Source organism: Phaseolus vulgaris, chromosome 6 (assembly GCF_051622355.1).
Source record: "Phaseolus vulgaris cultivar YP4 chromosome 6, ASM5162235v1, whole genome shotgun sequence".
NCBI lineage: Eukaryota > Viridiplantae > Streptophyta > Magnoliopsida > Fabales > Fabaceae > Phaseolus > Phaseolus vulgaris.
The window spans coordinates 23,136,525-23,158,781 of NC_143503.1; the positions used below are offsets into that span (position 1 = coordinate 23,136,525).

The 22,257-nt window shown below is 38.6% G+C and overlaps 2 protein-coding genes across 2 annotated transcripts; one reads left to right on the plus strand and one right to left on the minus strand.

The window, feature by feature from the left end:
• Positions 1 to 5,050: 5,050 nt before the first annotated feature.
• LOC137831369 (altered inheritance of mitochondria protein 32) lies at positions 5,051 to 8,647 on the plus strand. The gene is made up of 5 exons (XM_068639020.2): positions 5,051 to 5,515; positions 6,448 to 6,533; positions 6,645 to 6,950; positions 7,107 to 7,190; positions 7,903 to 8,647. The coding sequence occupies exons 1-5, from the start codon at positions 5,342 to 5,344 to the stop codon at positions 8,273 to 8,275; spliced, it is 1,023 nt and encodes a 340-aa protein (XP_068495121.1). The 5' UTR covers positions 5,051 to 5,341; the 3' UTR covers positions 8,276 to 8,647.
• Positions 8,648 to 11,555: 2,908 nt separating this feature from the next.
• LOC137831370 (ER membrane protein complex subunit-like protein (Protein of unknown function DUF106, transmembrane)) lies at positions 11,556 to 14,838 on the minus strand. Its single transcript, XM_068639021.2, has 9 exons — positions 14,557 to 14,838; positions 14,271 to 14,441; positions 14,095 to 14,188; positions 13,669 to 13,788; positions 13,492 to 13,540; positions 12,772 to 12,871; positions 12,636 to 12,697; positions 12,408 to 12,466; positions 11,556 to 11,888 (listed from the first exon to the last, which is right to left on the minus strand). Exons 2-9 carry the CDS (start codon positions 14,420 to 14,422, stop codon positions 11,784 to 11,786), a joined length of 741 nt encoding a protein of 246 aa, XP_068495122.1. The 5' UTR covers positions 14,423 to 14,441; positions 14,557 to 14,838; the 3' UTR covers positions 11,556 to 11,783.
• Between the last annotated feature and the right edge of the window lie 7,419 nt (positions 14,839 to 22,257).

A 22,257-nucleotide genomic window follows, 5' to 3' on the forward strand; every position in this document is an offset into this window, starting at 1 on the left:
ATGCTTGTAGTAAAAGGTAATGGACCATCGTTCGAGCTTATTTGTTGAACTTGGCGGGTTGCACCATATTTGTAGATAAAAGTGACACCTTAACCATTGTGTCATACATAAGGCTATTTATAGGTTTACGCTTGACTGAAGGATATGTTTGGGCGACAGTTGCTCTGACCACATGTATGAACAATTGGATGACGCCAACTATGCAAACACGAAGTAACATGCATGGTACGCAACTTTGCTGTAAGTTAATGTAAGTTCATTCTTATGGATGTTTTACTATATGAAACATGATTATATTTTTATACGAACATAGTTATACTACATTGAATCTTTAGAACACAATATCTTGTAAGTGTAGATTTATAAACATTTTTCAACCATAGGCTTGAGACAGGTGGTTTTTTATTATACAAAGGATGCCCAATGATGCATGAGGTAAGACTGTTTGCAATTGTAATAGTCTAATTTCAATTATATAATCTTGTATTGGTCGTTGTTCAATTTAGCACATACGATGGTCACAAAGAGGCTCACCCATTTGAGTGAATCTTGTTTTAAGGGTATGTTTTGTTGGACACATGAACACAATTGCACTTGCCTGAATGTGTCATACTACAATATAGATATGTTCAAATTGTAGCACTCCTTATGTAGTTAGTGATAGGAATTCGTCAACAACAGAAGTAGATTGTTAGTGGTTATATTTCCAAGAGTATGTTGTGCAAGAGCTTGCATTACAGGATATACCAATTGGTTTCATCGTGTCTCACATCCATATATCTTTCAATTGGATGAGGATGAGTGTCCAAGAGTGATACCACCAGATGGATGTGCAAATGTTTAAGGTGACGTTGATGAAGATGACAATCAGACAAAGTATCATGTTGTGATAAAAACATGTCATTTATTATTTACATGTTTAATATAATTTTAATTTACTTTTATTTTGTAGGATATGTGTCATAGGATCATGGAGACACTATAGTTGATGGTACGAATGGCAACGGAGCAGGGGCAGGACAAGTGCAATTTTGACTATCTCATCCCCATCTTCATTTGAAAATGAGTATACTCGTATTTGTCCTTTTACAATTTCAAATATTAATTAAATAGTTTTTGAACAAAAAATAAAAATCACGACAAATGAAACGTGATATTATCAAGTATTCAATTTAAAAATGATATACATTTTCATTTTTCAATGTGAAATATATAAAAAAAATATAATTGTATCAATATCAAATGAGAGTATCAAATAACAACTGAGTATAGGTCAAATAATTATAGAAAAAGTAAAAGTAATCAAATGTATGACTAATAAATAAGTTAGTAAACTAAGGATCAAGGAAAAGTTAATATAAGTCTTTTAGGATACTTAATAAATTAAAAATGTTTTAATAATTTAAAACAGGGACGAAGATAAGTATTAGGACGGGTATGGGGACTCATGGGGATGAGTTCCCATACCCAATTTAAAAAGTTGGATATTATCCATACCCATATCTGTACGCAGTCAATGTGAAGATTTTTTGTCAAAATTGGGACACGTTCGGACATAACTTCCTAATTGTTTTGTTTGCACAAAACAAATATCCTTCAATTGATCGTATATATGAGTGAGTGTTACAACTCTCCATGCATACCCAACACACATCGTCAGCTGTCTAGCTTACACTTAAATAAAGATTCACCTCTAGTCATGGATATATCTCTAACAATAATAATAACAAACAATCAATCAATATTTTCTTTTAAATTAGTATATACATTCTGAATTGTTAAATCAAAAATATATTTTTTTTATCTAAATACATATATACATTTTGAAATATATAGACATTTTGAATTATGCACTTTGTAATATATTTTCCCAAAACCAGATTACAAATAAAACCACAAAGAAAAAAAATACATCTTAAAAAACTTACATTTTCAACAGGAGTGTAATAATGATGTGACGAGAACCTCTCCCATTCACAAATGGAGGAAGAAAATTGTGAAGTGGTACAAGAGATATAACATATAGGATAGAAGAAGAATATGTGGGAGAGAAGAATAGAGAAATAGGTTAAATATAAATATAAGGAGTATTTTCATCTTTTCACAAAAAAAAGTACTAAGTGCTGTTGAGTTTTATGAAGTTGCAGCTAGGTAAGTCTTATGGGAGTGCAGAATGCAAAATCCCAAAAATGATGATGATTTTAATGCACCCTTCAACCAAAAATGAAAGAGTTACTTTACATTCTCTCAGTTAAATTTTCCATAAGGAGTAAAACTAAATACTTTTGTGCCCAACCCTTCTCTAGCTTGTCATAAATAACTCAAACAACAAAGCAAAGCTACTTCTAACCTAACCTTTCTCCATTTATAGCCATCTTGCACCACTTAACATTAACTACTCATTTTTTTATATAACACATCATTTTTTCTTTAATTTCTCTACCACACACCCTCTTTGTAAATGGAGTAATTAGACCACCTACCACTACACAATCTTCAGAAAAAGCTGTAGCATCCTAATCAAAATCTAAGAAAATAACAGAAGATTTATTGATTGATATATATTGAATGTTTAGCTACATGAATATTAACCCAGCAAAGTTCTGATTATGAAAAATGCTTTATTAAAAATGTAAAGTTTGCAATGATGTTGACATTTGGAAGAGATTATACTTGTTCAACTAATATGAATGTTAATGATGTAAAATGTGAAGATCATTGAAAGCATAAGAACATCCATGGCTTCCTTTCACCCTATTTTCATCCTTCATTAAGTGTATAATCTTCATTACTCTCATGGTTTTAATATATAATAATCACACACCTACCTTAAGAAATACAACAAATATTAAGCAAAAATTAAATATTATATTTCAATACTTTTCACCAAACTTATACATTACACATGTTAAATATGTTAAATTAGTTGTCACCTTTATTGAGATACCAACTCAAACCAAATTTGATACCATTTTAGCTTTAGAGAACAAAAAATAACAAAATATCTTTTAGAGACCAAAAGTGATTAAGAAGGATAAAAAAAACATATATTATTGTAAATGTTTTTTATACTTCTAATTTTGCTCATCAAATACTTCACTTGTTTAAGAAAGTAACTGACTAAGATTAAATTTGACACATTTTACTTCTGTAAGGAGAAAAATACATTATTTTTTTAAATGAATTAAAGGTGACTAGAAAAACAAAACCATGTTTCACCCATCAAAATAAACAATTGAAAATTTATAAGAATGTTTTAAAGTTTATTTTGCATGACATAATATAACTATTAGTTACAGAGAAAAGTAAAGTATTAATTCGTTTAAAAAATATAGAATTTAACTTAATATATAACAATAATTTCAATTACAATTACTTCAAAGAACTTAATTAAAATATTTTTTATAACAATTCTGTTAATATTTATCACAATTAATTTAAAGGTTTCATAAGATAATTTTTTTTATCAATTAATAATAGAAAATATTCTATACTGATAATAAATAAAAAATAAACTATTTTTATTTTATTTTTATAGGTGGACGAAAGAAAAAACTAAAAAAAATGTAATCTTGCTGTTAGAAATCCCACATCGACTAGAGATTAGAGTCTTTCATTGTATATAAGTGGGTGCAAACCTCAACCCTATAAGCCGGTTTTATGGAGTTGAGTTAGGCTTAAAATCCATTTCGTAATATGGTATCAGAGTCATTTCGAGCCTATCCTAGCTAGCGAGTGTTTGTGTTGGGCCTATCGTGCCACCCAAAAGAGAGAATAATCATAGTTTATTAATGAAAAATATAGTAAAAATAAAAGTTAAATAAAAATATGTCGGTAATATCTATCATTATACATATTTTTTTTAACTTAAATTTGTGGCAAAATAAAAAAATATCATATTAAATATATAATTAATTGTTTTGATATTTTTTTCAAAGTTTTGTAAAATAAATGCAACTTCAACATTTGCGACTTCAACTTTCTATTCCAAAGGACACCAGATTTTGAAAATCTTATCCTTAGTTCAGTTTTTTCATTCTTTTAATTATTTCATACAAGTCATTAAAATTTTAAATTTTAAGGATTTCAAATATAATAATAAAATATTCCACGCTCACTCATTCACTCCTTCGCCGTCATTCTCTTTTTTGTCACAAAAGATTCAAACTTTAGCATTTAGACGAAGATACTTTAACATTTAGACGAAGATGGGATGGCAAAGCGGAACAGGCCGTGCGGCTCGCTGGTAAAAAACGTGGGGCAGACTGACCTTTTCAACCCGCTAATCCGCATTAGCCCGCAACCCGCGCGGGCCAGTAACGGGACGGGCTGGTCCGCTAACGCGCAAGAAAAAAAAAATTGGCACTTAGTAGCAGCAGGGCAACGTACAAAAAGTCTACCACTAAAAAATTCGTACAAACTCAAAACAAAGCCGTACAAACTCAAAACAAATCCAATACAAACTCACTGCAACCATAACAAGGGGCAAAAAGAACAACAACCTTTATCCACCAACCCAACATCCCACAAAAACCAACAACCATCGAAATAGAGATACCTATCATCCTAAACTGGGTCATGCCAATTAAATCGATTTCAAACACGATAAAAGGATCAAGACACCAGTCAGAAAAGGAGAAGCAAACAGAGGGTATTTTAAGAGTTACCCATGACCAAGCCAAAAGTTATCTTATTTTTATTGTATTATTTTTATGAAAAATTAATTAATTAATTGTCATTGTTTTAATATATGCAGATAACGGGGAAGATTATAATTATGAAAAAATGGATGAAAGTTCTTTGCATCCAATGTTATTGAAATGGAAGAATGTCAATAATGGTTTATGTTTAATGTTTTTGAATTAATATTTATGTTTAATGCTTTGGAATTAGGTATTTTTAATGTTTTGAAAGTAGAAGAATAGTGATATTTAATATTTATCTTAATGTTTAATGTTTTGATGTTTAACTATATTTGAAAATTGAAGAAAAAAATAAATGAAAAAAAATACAGACTGACCTGCAAACCTGCGACCAGCTCTTATGTTCTAACCCACAATAACTTTACGGGACGGACTAACCCGTCCCGCATCTTTGCGGACCAAGCGCGGGGTGGCCCGCTTTGCCATCCCTAATTTCATTATAAAGACAGTAGACCCGACCTCACAGGAAAAGAACTTCTCTACCAAAAACAAAACATCACCAAAGAGAAAGCTTTGCACAGACATTCACAGTGCACACTCTTGCAAGTTGCAATCACTTCCACACTCACTCATTCACTTCTTCGCCGTCATTCTCCTTTTTTGTCACAAAAGATTCAAACTTTAGCATTTAGACGAAGATGGGTAGTAGCAGCAACGCCTCCTCCTCGGATTTCTTCTACCGCCGGCACGTGTTCCTATGCTACAAGAACCCCGCCGTGTGGCCGCCGCGCATTGAGGCTGCGGAGTTTGATCGCTTGCCCAGGTTGCTTCACGCGGCCATCAATGCAAGAAAGCCTCATATTAAGAAAGAGGTTCACTTTTGTTTTTCTTCTCATCATTCTTGGTTTGCTTTGGTGTCTTTTTGGTTATTATTTGTGATTAATTTTCTGTTTAAAAATGTTTTTTTCTTTCTTTTCTTGTTTTTTTTTTTGGGATGGAGTGTAGGGTGTCAGGGAAAGAAGGAGAATGCTAAAGGTTGTGATTCTTGTTCTAGCAAGGGATAATGTACTAGTTTAGTTTTGGGATCTTTTGTTAAGCTCTTGTTGAGATGGGTTTGGTGTTTTTATATTTGTGCTTTTTTGCCTAGGACTGTGAAGGGATGAATGTATGTCTGTGAGAGGAATAAAATAAAGTGTGTTGTTGGAAAGTAATGGAAGCAGCTTGAAATCAAGTCCACATTCTGTTGTTTAATTATTTTTTATGATAGAATGACGAAATGGAATGGGAAGGGTTTCCATCCCATATTTGGATAAAACAGAAGCATAGTATGGAGTGGCTTGTATTTTTGTTTTAAAATATCCAAATCATGTGATCAAGGCCATGTTTGGATAGGCATTTCCATAACTGAATTAAGTTTGTAAGATAAACTGGAATCAGCTTTTGCATTTAACATTTTAGAAGCTTTCTTCATTGCTTCCCTGAAAGCTAATACATGTAAGTTGATTCTAGTTTATGGAGAAGTTCAATGTATTTTATCTTCTTCTATAAATACTTGCGAATTTTTTTTATCCAAGTAGGTCCTGCAAAAATGTTACCTTATATTTGTTCTGTCTGGTTCCTATTTTTGATTCCTTGTTTTCACCATTTCATTCACAATTCTAGAAGCAGGAAATTGAACAAAACAAAGTAACATTGGTGTAATTATTAATGAAAACTTACACAGAAAGTGAATGTTAAAAGTGAACCGAAATCCCCTTAGATTGTACTGACTATGGCTAATTGTCTTGGGTTCATCATTTACTAGACCTGCTTAACAATATGTGAGGGGCATGATGGGACTGAAACATCAAATGGAGATGTATTAATCTTTCCTGACATGATCAGATATAGGTTAGTACTTATAGTTTGAGTTCTGTTTCACAACTTCTATTTCCCCTATAAATGTTCTCTCTTGTTTTCCTTTATTCCTTATCTGCAGTAGTAATTTTATTGAAATTGCAGGAGATTAACCCATTTTGATGTTGAGACATTTGTTGAAGAAGTTCTTGTCAAGGAAAGAGAATGGCTTCCTGGAAATCCTGAATCCTTAAAAGCTTCATATGTTTTCGTGTGCTCGCATGGATCACGCGATCGTAGGTGTGGGGTTTTTGGACCTGTCTTGGTCAGTAGATTCAGGGAAGAGATAGGGTTACATGGACTTCAAGGCAAAGTGTTGATCAGCTCCTGCTCTCACATTGGGGGGAATAAGTATGCAGGAAATGTTGTTATAATTGGATCGAGCATCAATGGCGAAGTCACAGGCCACTTGTAAGGAGGAGATTTCCCCTGGTTATTAACATATCGTTTTTTGCCCACAGAACTTCCATTTCTTCTTTAAACTTAGGAAAGGAAATACCTTTATAACATTGTTTCTTTATCTTTTATATTAATCTGATCAGAATTGTTATTAATTAAACTATGTAGGTATGGATATGTTACTCCAGATGATGTGCCTTTATTGTTTCGCCAGCATATCGTAGCAGGGGAGATTTTTGACTCACTATGGAGGTAATATTTTTCTATGACATTGTTTAGTATTAAATTTTAAAGGTTATTTTTCTATAACTCTTGCTTGATTTTTGGAGCAGAGGCTGAGTCTGTGCAGTTAGAAGTTAATTTTAACTTAAAAAAACTGATTTTAATTCTTTTCAATTTTTCTCTTCTAAAAGAGTTGATGGAAAAGTTTCTCCAAACAGTCCAATAAAGATTGTTGTCATTCTCAAGTTTGAAAGTCTAAACTAATGAAATGTAAGGTTAAAAGGAGTGCAGTGGCAAATTTCATTGACTTTTCAGGAATCAGTTTTCCGAGATTGTTTGTGGCATTTCTTGGGTTTTAGTACTTTATTTAGTTTTTATAGCTTTGTAAGTTAGGAATTTTTTTGTTTGAGATTATTTGCGATTCAGAAATTTAGCGTGTTTGGTTCAACTTATTTTAGTTTTGGGTTAGAAGAAGTATATTGACTTGTATTAGAGTTTACTGTCTGTAAGATAACTATTTTATGAGTCCTGTAAAAGTATACTGAAGAACATTCTTGGTGTTTCTTAAATAATAGACCTGCATCAAAGGCTTACAATTTTGTAAGGAGTAATAATATTAGGGACTAATAATCCTAAAACAAAATCTTTCAGGAACCAAAATGAACACAAAATTTAAATGGCCCTAAAGTATAAAATGGATATAGTATAATGATCAGCAACATGTTTTTCATTTTGTCATCAGGGGTCAAATAGGTTTATCAGAAGATGAACAGATGAAAAAGCAAGAACAAAGGCTTCAGCTAAATGGTGCAAGAAATTTAGAAGGAAGCAAAGTCGCCGGCCGCTGTCAAACAGATGGAGAGAGCTGTTGCCAGGACAATGAAGACTCTTGTTGCTGTCAGAATGATGTATTAGAGGAGGTTTCAGCTGATCATAAGAGCAAGGAGAATCTGAATGTGCTTTGTCGGATCAACAAGGGCAAAGGAGTGTCGCGCAAGTTTAGTTCCACACCAACATGGCTTGACAGCTGGGAGCAAGAGGATACTTATGCTGCTCTTGCTGTTGTCTGCGCTGCCGTGTCTGTCGCCATAGCCTACAGCTGCTACAAGCAGTGAGTTGAGAAGAATGAGGTCAAGAATTTGATGGCAATGTTGTTTAGCAGTGGATGAGATAAGTTCATCTTTGTTTTATGTCTTGATGTTTTATGTTGCATGTTCAGTTTCTGCCTTGTTTCAGACATGCAGGGAAACGAGTATCTGAAATGTAGACTGCTCCTGGAACATAAAATATTGTAGGCTCAGACTTGGAATTCACCTCTTAGCTTCTTCATCTGTACATACATGAAATCTTAGCCTGGGAATGTTTAAGCTAAATATTAGTAGTTTATTTAGGTGGAATTGGACTGTAACATTAATATTAACTTGATGTAAAGCTAATCAACTTTGGTGTTTGATATCAGTTTATAGGTAACATTAACTTTTCTAAAATCTGGTTTTGAAGTTATGTACAATAGAGAAGTCTATGTTGTTTTCTTTAAAAAAACATTATTTGTATGTATTTATGAAGATATTTACTTAAACAAATCCTTATTTTCTTTTATACTTAATTTCATGGTTGCATCTGTGTAATGGTGAAATGTGGTGTACCAACAATGGTGCTACAATTTCTGTAGCATGCTTCAGAGTTCCAATTATATTCTCTCACTCAATGAACCAGTGAACTGGTAAGGTAAACCAGTTTAAAGAAACTACAGAATCAGTCTGATTTTTTTTTTGGAAAATCAGTTCAAATTAGTCTAAAACTGGTTTAGTTAAAAAGTATATATACTAACTTATTTTAATATTTTCTTCAAAAATAAAAAGTAAATGTAAAATGTTATTTTTTTTTATTTCTTATATAAGTTCATTATTATTATTAATAATGTATATTGATAAATGTTATTGAAATTTTAATTTAATAACCATAACATATCTTATTTTATTTGTATATGTATTTTAAAATTTTATGAATTTGTTTTTTATTTCAGTTTTTAATATTATAGAATAATGATGTTATATTTTCTTATTATTTAATCGCTATAATAATTTTATTAATACGTTTGAACAATTAAATTTTAAACTATTATCTTAAACAGTTTATTGATTCATCCAGTTTTAAAAATATAGGTTTTTTTCTATCTATTCTTTAAATGCTAAATAACAGTGAATACCAAAAGGAAAAAAAGAAAAAGAAATGACAAATCTACATTAATAATAATAAAATTTATACATGGACTGAAACATTCTTTCTGAGAAGATAGAGTCACAGTTTTAGTGTGAGAAGACTATTTTATTTGATAAGGTTATTGTCATCTTGTTTTTCAAACTTCTAAGATTTTAATAACAAAACTTTGACTTCTTAATTAAATATGTAATCAAATAGAATTATATCTCAGTAATTTTAAAAACATATTCTGTTTCTACCCATCATTTTCCTTTTCTTATAAAAAATTTACTCCATATCTTCATAACTCTTTTCTTAATCTAATAAAAATTAGTTTAAAAGAATTAGTTCTTATCATCATAATTTTTTTTTTTTTATGTTTTGTTTGAATTAGGAATGAATTTGAGAGACTGAACTTGAGATGAGATGATAGTAAGAAAAGTAAAGTTATTTAAATTAAGGTAAATATTAAAAAATAATTTATGAAAATTTGTAAGTGATGTAGGATTGAATTTTTTATTATTATTATTATTTTGTAAATTTATTATTAATATTAATATTTTATATATTTATTAGTATTTATTATTATTATTTATATTATATTATATAATTAATTCTATTATTTTTTTATAATATAAATATGAATATCAATGAATTAATAACATAAAAATATAATATATATTAAATATAATATTATAATCATATATTTAATAGTAACTTTCTTGCAAATCTTCCATAGTTATGAAGAAGGGGCGCTCACATTTTTTTGGGTCGTTTTCTATTTTTAATTAATTTTTATTTATTGATTTTTGAGCTTTTTTTCAGTTTTTCTTGCACAAATATGGTTCAATTGGTGTAGTACAGATTTTGCTATTTTAATAATAACTGAAAATAAATCTAGAAAGCAATTTTGGGATTGTCCCATCATAAACTCATAAAGCCTCAATCCAAAAAGAAGTGAAAATAAAAAATAATTAAACTTACAAAAACAATAGTTAACACACCTAAATGTGTCAACAACAACACAGCAATGAACACAATGAAAATTCCTAATACAACACATAAATTGCACAATCACTGTTTGCACTACATTCTTTAATCTCTTTTTTCTATAGTTTTGTTTTCTTTAAAAGTTCATTGAAAGCACAAATTTTCCACACCAGAAAATTACATGATATATCCCATTTGTACCTACATAGTCCATATGTCCATTTGTATGTCACATCATTACTATTTTTCCTTATTCATGTGAATTTAACACAATTATATACTTTAAAAAAAAATTAGGACAACATTGATCTTTTTGAAAAGCCTATCAAATCGACTTTTGGTCCTTAATATAAAAACCAAAAAAATAATCTAAGTCTAAGAAAAATTGTTTATAAAAAAAAATTAATGTAAAAATATTAATAAAATTAAAATTTAATTATTTATAATAATAGAGCTAATTTAATTATTTGTAAATATGTTACTTTAAAATAATAGTAAAAATTTAAAATAATAGTAAAATCTTAAATAATTATTATGATAAATAAAATATTAAAAATAAATAAAATTATAGAATAATAAGTGTTTTAACTAAATGTGAATAATAAATATAAATAATTTATCATCTCTCTTTAATATTTATTATATGCTAAATTTTTGTACTAATTTCTTTTCACTGTATTAAATTTAACTAAATTTACAATTTTTGTTAAATATGTTAAAATCATTCCTATTCAAATTTTATTTAATTTTATCAAAATCTATTTTTAACATTTTTTATACTTATCCACAATATCTACGGAATTCACCGACCATTATAGAAACAATGACAAATTACATATATAAATAACTAAGCTTATTTCATTTGTAATCTTACAATTTTATGAATTAAAAAACATTTTTCTATCAATCACACTCAACATATCACTCAGAAACTTTCATAATTTTTTATTTTATTTTTCTTTGATTTTCATCTCTTTAAACAAACCTCATTTTCCGCTTTTTTTCCCCTCAAATCTATTATTTTCCTCTTCCTCAGATCCACTCCTAAAAACAAACACATCCTAAGAGAGTAACATGATCTCCCTCCCTACAAATATAAGGAGACAAAAGATCAAGTTACTCCATTAGAATTGGACTTGACACACATTACAGGAGTCAACCATTCCAGGAAGCCTTCAAGCTTCTTACTTATAGCTAAGAGCATTAAGAAAAATAAACAAGAATTAATCATTTCAGTTCTAGCTTCAACAAAATCGTGACAAGGTTTTCTGATACTAAAATGAAAAATGTTCGGATTCAAAACTACACTCATTGTCTCAACATGATCTTTTAAATCTTTTGCTGTAAAAGGAGCAGCTCCTACAGCAATAATAGAATGTAAGTGTGCCCTGCTAATGCAAGCAATTAAGCTTTTCCTATTCAATAACACAGTTAACTAATGACTTTCCTCAACACAGCCTCGGCACGATGCTCAAAATTCAGTAAGGCCCAGTCATGCTGTGTTATGTCGAGATTGTCTTTCTCAGCACTCAGACCCTGAAAACAAGATTAAAAATAGACAAAAGAAGATTGAGATTAGTTTGTTAGAGACTAGACTATGATTCATTTGAGTCTCACAGACTCAGTAACATTCATGTCTGAACATAGATGGTATATCTCATTTACTGTATTTTCCAATTTTCCCATTTTCATGGTCCAAAACTAGTGCAAATACCACAAATCCAGCGGAAAGTGTATCCTATCCCAACTTTGTACATATAATAAGTACTTATTTAACAAGTTCTTATCAAAGGAGTTTATTCATAAGCTTGACTGAGAAACTTTCTAAAATAAGCTAAAAAGACTTTACATAAGGTTATAAGCTCAAGTAAGCTTTCTCAAAGGCTTGGCGAAAAGTCATCTAAATCATAGGTCCTCACTAAAATAAATGATCATTTTTACCTTGTGGTATGGACAAAAAGGGAAAGGTGTGAATAAGTCATGGATACACGATAATTTTCAATGATTGATCTTCAAAATTATGAAAAATCAAGAGTGAACCACTCATATTTGTACCTTTGAAGGATCAAATCCAAATCCACCCATTTGCATCATACGTTGTGTATCATCTACAGCTGCATAAAAAATAGACATCATAACTTTGGACTACTGTCAACCAAAATCCAAGGCTATAATGGAGAAATGATAACATACTGAGAGGTGGTAAAAATTTATATTCATGAAATAAATAAATTAAAGAAAAGTATACATATAAAGGTGCTCAGCTTTCAAGTCATAACTAACCATTTTCTTCACCCAATATGAGACTAAACAATCCTCTTAGTCCAAACAAATTGAGGAAGTACCTGAAAAACAATCTTTTGACAGTTAAACCAGAGTAAGAGTGAAACATGCAAAGATCCATAAAAATGAAGATTACCAAGAGCGACTGCTGACATAGCTGACGTCTACTGTGCTAAGGTCTATTCCATTCTGTAACATCGACCTAAACCTCTGTGTCAATGGAAAGGGTATCTTGGCTGCAGGGATGTTTTAAACATTTTCAAAGAGGTAAATAATAAAAGTAATGAAACCAAGGCTACTTCAAGCAGCAGATGACCATCTTAAACACATGCATGTGCTAATAAAAGATTCAAGTTGTATAATTATTCACAGAATAGAGCCTGCATCTTGGCACTTTAAAATGATAGATAAAAAAGAGGCTTAAATATATTTTTGGACCCTGAAATATGGTCAAATTTTGCTCTGAGTTCCCTACAATTTTGTACTTTCAGTCCCTGCAAAGTTTTTTCTTTTGGTTTTGGTCCTTGTTATTTTATCTTATTCCATCTAAAATATTCATTTTTTAATCTTTTGTCCTAGTACTATGTAGATTATTTGCTTTTAGTCCCTATCAAATATTTGTAATATGCGTGTATATATATTACAGGGACTGAAACAAAATAACAAGAAGCAAAGAAAAAAACTACAGGGATCAAAAGTAAAAAAAAAAACTGTAGGTTTCAAAAACAAAATATGACTATATTCATAAACTAAAAACATATTTAAGCAAAAAATATCAAAGGCATTTGGAAGAATATGAATTCACGCAAAGAAATATTCTATAAACTATACGAAACAACTACAAGTATAAAATTACCTGCTACAAATCCAGAAAAGAAGAAGTTCACCCAAGCAAATGTAAGAGTCTGTCAAAAAATAGGAAACAACACAAGTAAAAGCCAGTGAGGCGTCTTCTAATATTTAGAATAGAGTACAAGAAAGAACATGATCTGAAATCTAAAGCTAGAGACTGTCAAACTCCAATTGTACACACCTGGGGAATAATCATTGAAAGGTTTTTCTTCATCATATCCATGGCCATGTTCGGATCAGAGAACATCTGTGCTTGTGGATTCTGGCCCTGGCCCTTTGGAACAAACAACAGACCATTTTCCTTCAATGAAAATGCACAAACAATCAATTCACTGTTGATTTGGTCAGGTACATGCAAATATCATTTAAAATACCACGCAAGGCTCGTGACACAGTTATTAACTTCTAACTAGCGAGTTCTAGAACTGATTCAGAATCATCAAGTTTGAAATTCATTCATCAACTAACTTGTAAATTACCCACTGAAACAAGATTTGAGTATAGGAATAAGTACGATGAAATATCAATATTCTCCCAATCAAGAAACACATCCTTAAACCAAAAAACCTTCTGGAAAACCGAACATAGACTAAATAAGCAAACAAACCTCGTTACAGAAATAAATCTTGCGTGCGCGAAAAGCCTTGGAAGGAATAAAATTCGCTCCAGCACGTAAATTCCGAGCTCTAACGATCACTTGCCTAAATTTATTAACATCCCTTAGATATCAAAATTAGAAAAATAGAAACACATAATCGAGCAATGAACAAAGCTAAAGCATACCCCTCCTTAACAATTTTGGCATCTGGGGTTTGTGAAGAGTGCATAAGCTTAGAAACGAAATAGCGCAACACACCAATGAGAACCATAACCACAGAGAGAGGGATCAACACCCAGTCTCTGATTGCAGTATCCAGTACCAGATCTTCTGCCATTGATCTAATTCCTAGTTTCCTGCAACCCCATATGATATAAAAGCTGCTTACGACTCCAAAATCATTTTTTTTTCATTTCCAAGATAAAAATACTTGTATTATTCGGATTTGCCCATTGAATTTGAAGAACTCACCGTGTCGCACTATATGATTCGGTTCGCAGCTTACCAAAACGAAACTGCTGAAGAATTGCGATGCGTCTCAGGGAAAATTCGGTCAATATGGCACGTACTGGGTAGATTTGGGAAATTGAAGACAAGTCCCGAACCCTAATTTCGCGAGTGAAGAACAAAGAGAACTTTACACAGTACACTTTGTTTTCATCGCAAAAACAATAACTGCGTTTTCCCTTTTTTAAGATAAAACCCTTAGCCTAATCACGTTACATATTATCCATAAATTACTGAAATATAGTCATTTGTGCATTTCATTGTTTTTTTTTATATATTTTATCACTATAGCTTTTTATATATTTTATCGATTCATTAAATACAAAACCACGTATTTTATCATGAGAAAAAAAAAACATGAAATCAATATCGTTTATTCTTAAACTTTGTTTATTTTCGTAGTCAAAAAAATTGTTTCACATTTCATAAAGTTTTATAGCACACAAAGATTAAAAATATAATAATGAAAACATATATTATAGCACACACCTTGTACAACTAAATAATAGTTAGATATTTTTAACATTAAAAATAATATTTTGATGTTATGAATTAGTATGCCTGTGAAATTTTTTCTAATTAACTATTATCACAATATGGTAGATGAAATGAGTATTTGACATGATGAAATTTGTACCGGTACCGGGCGAGACTGGGACCCATCTGGCTGCCCGATGCCCAGTCAATCTGCCCGAGTGACCGAAGGTCAAGACCCCTTGAGGACTTGGCAAGACTATCCGTCCGAGTGACCGAAGGTCAAGACCCCTTGAGGACTTGGCCGAGAGACCGAAGGTCAAGACCCCTTGAGGACTTGGCCGAGAGACCGAAGGTCAAGACCCCTTGAGGACTTGGCCGAGAGACCGAAGGTCAAGACCCCTTGGAGACTTGGCCGAGGGACCGAGACCGTTGAAGACTCAACCAAGACGGCCGAAGGCCACGGATATTTGGCCGGTGGCCGATCCTCACTCTGAGAATTTGGCCGATGGCCGAGCCCCATTACAATTAACGCTCAAACCAAGATCAGTGAAGCTAATCCATCACCAAGAATTAGGTAATGCAACCCTAAGCGGTATCCACCTCGATAAACGGGCCCAACAAGGTAGGCCCACTAGAATAATATAAATAGCACGCATTTCAAGGAGTAAGGTATGTCATTATTACTGTTCACCTACCTGAGAGCTAACCACCCGCTTTACTGACTTGAGCGTCGGAGTGCCTTCGCAGGTACCCCCACCATCCGGTGTTCACCCGACGACCGAGTCCCGAGTGCCGAAGGATAAGCAGAAAGAAGAGAAGGATCCCAGTCCATCACCCAGCCACCTGCCCGACTGAAGGAAGGAGAAGAAGACTTCAACAGTTCTCTAGGTCCCATCTCCCTAGCAGGAACAATTGGCGCCCACCGTGGGGCCGAGGGAAACTAGCTGAAGGAAAAAAGTAGATGGTTTCGACAAGAAGCATGGAAAGAATGACTGAAGCCGACCAGACAATGCTGCTGCTGTCTCTCCAGAGGGAGATGGCTGAGATGCGAAGAAAGGCCGAGGAGGCCGCTCAGAAAAATGAGCAAGAGCTGCAGGTTCTCCGCAGGGAGAACGAAGATATGAGAAAGAAGCTGGGGGAGGGAGGACCCTCTGTCATACCGACGAACGTGGTCGGCAAGTCCTACACCTCTCCCCCAACCCGGATGTGGCCGAGGGGACAAGAGGCCGACCCCCTCCCCGCGAGACTGAAACGGGCGACGAGTCGTGCCTAATCAGATCCACCCGGACGACCCTGACGGCCGACCCGAACCGCCGTCACCCCTTTACAAACAACATCATCGAAGTCCCACTTCCTGAGAAGTGGAAGGGTTTCAACCGAGACCGATACGACGGGTCGACCGACCCGGACGAGCATATGGACGCCTACACCACCCATATGAGTCTCTACACCTCGGACGACGCCGTCTTGTGCCGTGTTCCCCACATCCTTGAAGGGTGCAGCCCTTAGTTGGTTCACCAAGCTCTCACCCAACTCCATAGATAGCTTTGTCACGCTCATCGCAAAGTTCGAAACACAGTTTGCGACCAGCCGGCCGCACCACCTGACCTCAATCGCCCTGGTAGGCATCCGCCAGGAGAAGGGAGAGTCGCTGAGAACCTTCGTAGATAGGTTCAGTAAAGTGGCAATGAGCATCCGAAATCTGAGTCTGGATGTCGCCATGCACCACATGCTGACGGCCCTGCGCCCGGGGCCCTTTGCCGACAACCTATGCATGCAGTCGGCCGACAGCCTGGACGAACTGAGAAAGAGAGCCGCTAAGTACATGCAGCTGGAGGAGCTAAGAGAGTTCCGCAACCAGGCCCGTGCCGAGGCCGGTGGAGAGAGGAAGGAAGAAAAAGACCGACAGGCTCGGCCGATACAGAGAACGGACCGGCACCGGGAAAACCGAGACCGACCGATCCGTTTCTCGAGGTATACACCCCTAACGGCCGAGCGGGGAAGGATTCTGGACGAAGCCCTTAACGCCGAGCTGATCCCTCCCCCAAGGAAGGTGGCCAGCCCAAATAACGCCGACCGGAGGAAGCAGTGTCGGTACCACCAGAACACCGGACACTCAACCGACGAGTGTCAGGCCCTTAAGGACAAGATAGAGGAACTTATCCAGGCTGGGCATCTCCGCCGGTTCGTCAGGAATGGCCGAGACCCACCAGGCCGGGCGGATCCTCCCAGGCGGACGAGGTCACCTCAGCGCGGCCGAGGAAACCAAAACAACAGAGGCGACCGACAACCCGCAAGGGCCGATCCTTCTCGAAGAGACGACCCCCCCAGGGAGGTCGATAGGAGAGGTAACCGAGAGGTTATCAACACTATAGTCGGCGGCTTCGCCGGGGGAGGAAGCACGAACAACGCCCGAAAGAAGCACCTTCAGGCAGTACATCAGGTAAACGCTGTGGCATTCCGACCGAGAATGCCACCCATCACATTCACGGACGATGACTTCAAGGGCGTAGACTACCGCCAGCAGGACGACCCGATGGTGATAGCGGTCGACATAGATCGATTCACCATAAGGAAGACCCTCGTAGACCAAGGAAGTTCGGTAGATATCCTCTACTGGAAAACTTTCAAAGCCATGAGAATGACCGAGGCCGAGATGATGTCATACGACGACCACGTGGTAGGATTCTCGGGCGAAAGGGTGGGTACCAAGGGGTATATCGACCTGTACACCACCTTCGGAGAGGGGAAGAACACCAGGACCATCAAAATTCGGTACCTGGTCATCGACGCCAACACCTCCTACAACATCCTCCTCGGCCGACCATCCATCAACCGGCTGATGGCCATAGTATCAACCCCTCATCTCGCAATGAAATTCCCTTCGAAGACAGGAGACATTCTCACGGTCCACGTGGACCAGAAAGAAGCATGGGAGTGCTACGCCGAGAGCCTCCGGGTGGAGCCTCTAAGGGCAGACACCTCTCCCCTTCGGGCGAGAAAGTCCTCCCGAAAGGACCGCTCCCCCAGGAAGGACCGGCCTAGGGAGACCCAGCCAACCGTGGCACTAGTAGACCTTGATTCCCGGGCAACCGAGGACAGGCTAGAGGCAAGAGAAGAGCTGAGGAGAGTCCCCCTCCTCGACGAAGAGCACAGCACGGCTGTAGGGACAGCCTTGGCGGCGGCCGAGGCCGAGGTCATGCACGCCGCGCTAAAAAAGAATGTCGACATGTTCGCATGGACGCCGGCCGACATGCCGGGAGTAAGTCCGGATGTCATCACCCATCGGCTGTCCATATTTAAGGAAGCCCGTCCGATCTCCCAAAAGAAGAGGGACTTGGGCGACGAAAAACGACTCGCAGCGAAGGAGGAGGCCGGCAAGCTCCTGTCGGCCGGATTCATAAGGGAGGCCCGATACACGACATGGCTGGCCAACATCGTCATGGTTACCAAGCCTAACGGTAACTAGAGGATGTGCGTCGACTACAGAAACATCAACAGCGCATGCCCGAAGGACACCTACCCCCTCCCGAACATTGACCGACTGGTGGATGGGGCGGCCGGCCACAAAATTATGAGCTTCCTGGACGCTTACTCTGGCTATAACCAGATAAGCATGCACCCGCGGGACAAGGAGAAGACGGCCTTCATGACGGCCGATGCCAACTACTACTACGAGGTCATGCCGTTCGGCCTCAAGAACGCCGGGGCGACCTACCAGCGTCTCATGGACAAAATTTTCAAGGGTCTGATAGGCCGGGCGGTAGAAGTCTATGTGGACGACATAGTCGTGAAGTCCGACTCCTTCGGACGAGGTCTTCAAGGCTCTAAGGGGAGTCAACATGAAACTCAACCCCGAAAAATGTACTTTCGGGGTAGAGGGAGGAAAGTTCCTAGGTTTCATGCTCACCCACCGAGGGATAGAGGCAAACCCCGACAAATGTCAGGTCATACTCAGCATGAGAAGCCCGAACACCGTGAAGGAGGTACAACAACTCCTTGGGCGGCTGACCGCCCTCTCTCGATTTGTACCCCGTCTGGCCGAGAGGACGAGGCCGATCGTTCGGTTGCTCCGAAAAGGCAAAAAATTCATCTGGGACGACCAATGCGAGGAAATCTTCAAAAAATTTAAGGAGTTCCTCACATCCCCGGCCGTCATCCAGAAGCCGAGACCCGACATCCCAATCCTGGTATATCTAGCAGTCTCGGAAGAAGCAGTCAGCGCTGCCTTAGTGCAGGAAGCCGAGGGCGAGGAGCGACCCATATACTTTGTGAGTCGAACCCTCCACTCGGCCGAGACCCGATATCAGATGATAGAGAAGGTGGCTCTCGCACTCGTCCTCACGGCAAGACGGATGCGCCCCTACTTCCAAAATCACTCCATAACTGTAAGAACCGACTACCCTATTTTTAAAATTTTATCTAAACCGGACCTTGCAGGGAGGATGATAGGATGGTCGGTCGAACTCTCCAAGTTCGACATACGTTATGAGCCGAGGGGTGTCATCAAATCTCAATGCTTGGCCGACTTCTCGGCCGAGCTGACACCACTGCCCACCCTCTCAGCCGGTTGGACCCTCTACGTGGACGGCTCCTCAAACAAAACAGCGTGTGGAGCGGGAGTTGTCCTGGAGGGGCCGGGCGACCTCCTCCTGGAACAAGCTCTCCAGTTCGGATTTCGGGCGACCAACAACCAGGCTGAGTACGAGGCCTTGCTGGCCGGGCTAAACCTAGCCTACGACATGGGAGCGCGCGAGGTTACATGCAAAAGCGACTCCCAGGTAATGGTCGGCCAAGTCAATGGAGACTTCGAGGTTAAAGAACCTTTGCTGCAGCGATACTACCACGCGGCCAAAAACAGTATCGCCCGCTTTAGCAAAGCACCCTTGCAACACATACCGAGGGAGGACAACAAGAGGGCCGACATCCTGTCCAAACTCTCGGTCACCAAAAAGAAGAGCCATCAGAGGCCGGTCATACAAACATGGCTAAGACACCCAAGTGTGACGGAGGCCGAGGCCGAGTGTCTAGCTGTAGAAGAAGAAGAGGCTGAGGCCGACAGTTGGATGACACTCGTCATCCGATACCTGACGGACGGCACGTGCTCGGCCGACCAAGAGAAGGCGATGAAGCAACAATGCGCCCGGTACACCTTGATCAACGAAGATTTGTATCGGAGAGGCTACTCAACCCCCCTGCTGAAATGCATAACCAGCAAAAGGGCCGAGTACATCCTGGCCGAAATCCATGAAGGAGTCTGCGGAAATCACACCGGGGCGAGGACTATGGCCGCCAAGGTCTTGAGAGTCGGCTACTACTGGCCGACCGTACAGGGCGACTGTGCCGAATACGTAAAGAAATGTGCCAAGTGCCAAGAATTCGGCCCCCTCCTCCACACCAGGCCGGAAGAACTGCACAGCATCATCTCCCCATGGCCGTTCGTCATGTGGGGGATGGACATTATCGGTCCATTCTTTCCAGGGAAAGGGCATACCAAATTCCTCCTGGTGGGAGTCGACTACTTCACAAAATGGATCGAGGCCGAGCCTCTCGCCTCCATCTCAGCGAAGAATGTACAAAACTTCGTATGGAGGAGCATTGTTTGCCGATTCGGCGTCCCACACACAATAGTGACTGACAATGGCCGACAGTTCATCGACCGAGACCTACAGTCCTTTTATGACGACCTGGGCATCAAGTCCATCACGGCCTCGGTAGAACACCCACAAACAAATGGGCAGGCCGAGGCCGCCAACAAGGTCATACTCAACGAGCTGAAGAAGCGGTTGGGCAAGGCAAAAGGACGATGGACCGAGGAACTAATCGAGGTACTTTGGGCGTACAGGTGCACTCCCCAAACTACCACACAAGAAACGCCCTACAGCCTGACATACGGAATCGAGGCCATGATCCTGGTAGAGGTGGCCGAGCCCACCATACGACGGCAGATGTTCGATCTCACCCTAAACGAGGAAAGCCTAGCGGTCAACCTCGACCTGGTAAGTGAGCTTCGTGACAAAAGCAAGATTCGGGAGGCTGCCTGCAAAGCCCGGGCGTCCAGACGGTACAACACCAAAGTCCGGCCTAGAGGTTTCCAGAAGGGCGATCTTGTCTGGAGAATGCGCAGCGATGCAAGAAAAAACGAAGGGAAGTTCTCATCCAACTGGGAGGGGCCTTTCCGAGTCCGAGAAGTCGCACAAGGAGGGGCCTATCATCTAGAATGGCTTTCAGGAAAAATTGTACCGAGGACGTGGAATGCCACGCACCTCAAATTCTATTACAGCTAAAATCAATAAAATCACGCACTCTTTCCTCACCCAATCAGGGAGGTTTTAACGAGGCGTTTTCATCAAAAGTGTTGGAAATATTCTACCGAGAGTACCGGCCGACTGCCCACTTGCTCGATTAACATCGCGAGTGCCGGCCTGCCGAACGCCCTCTCGCTCGATTAACATCGCGAGTGCCGGCCTGCCGAACGCCCGCTCGCTCGATTAACATCGCGAGTGCCGGCCCACCGACTGCCCACTTGCTCGATTAACATCGCAAGTGCCGGCCTGCCGAACGCCCGCTCGCTCGATTAACATTGCGAGTGCCGGCCCACCGAACGCCCACTTGCTCGATTAACATCGCGAGTGCCGGCCTGCCGAACGCCCTCTCGCTCGATTAACATCGCGAGTGCCGGCCCACCGAACGCCCTCTCGCTCGATTAACATCGCGAGTGCCGGCCCACCGAACGCCCACTTGCTCGATTAACATCGCAAGTGCCGGCCCACCGAACGCCGTCCCACCGAACGCCCACTTGCTCGATTAACATCGCAAGTGTCGGCCCACCGAACGCCCACTTGCTCGATTAACATCGCAAGTGACGTCCCACCGAACGCCCACTTGCTCGAATAACATCGCAAGTGTCGGCCTGCCGATCGCCCACATTTCACGCGCTCGAATCCAACATTCGATAATAGTGGCCGATCGCCCACCCTTCACGCGCTCGAATCCAACATTCGATAATAGTGGCCGATCGCCTACACTTCACGCGCTCGAACTCAACATTCGCAAGTTTATGGCCGATCGCCCTTATCTTAATTGCTCGAATTTAACATTCGCAATTTTATGGCCGATCGCCCTTATTTTACTTGCTCGAATTTCAACATTCGCAATTTTATGGCCGATCGCCCTTATCCTAATTGC

Excerpts from the sequence above, each read along its gene's own strand:
- LOC137831369 (XM_068639020.2), top strand. The coding sequence starts at position 5,342 with ATGGGTAGTAGCAGCAACGCCTCCTCCTCGGATTTCTTCTACCGCCGG. Across the intron at positions 6,534-6,644 it reads CCTGACATGATCAGATATAG|GAGATTAACCCATTTTGATG; the intron begins GTTAGTACTTAT and ends TTGAAATTGCAG. Across the intron at positions 6,951-7,106 it reads GGCGAAGTCACAGGCCACTT|GTATGGATATGTTACTCCAG; the intron begins GTAAGGAGGAGA and ends TAAACTATGTAG.
- LOC137831370 (XM_068639021.2), bottom strand. The coding sequence starts at position 14,422 with ATGGCAGAAGATCTGGTACTGGATACTGCAATCAGAGACTGGGTGTTG. Across the intron at positions 14,189-14,270 it reads GCCAAAATTGTTAAGGAGGG|GCAAGTGATCGTTAGAGCTC; the intron begins GTATGCTTTAGC and ends TAATAAATTTAG. Across the intron at positions 13,541-13,668 it reads TTTCAATGATTATTCCCCAG|ACTCTTACATTTGCTTGGGT; the intron begins GTGTGTACAATT and ends ATTTTTTGACAG.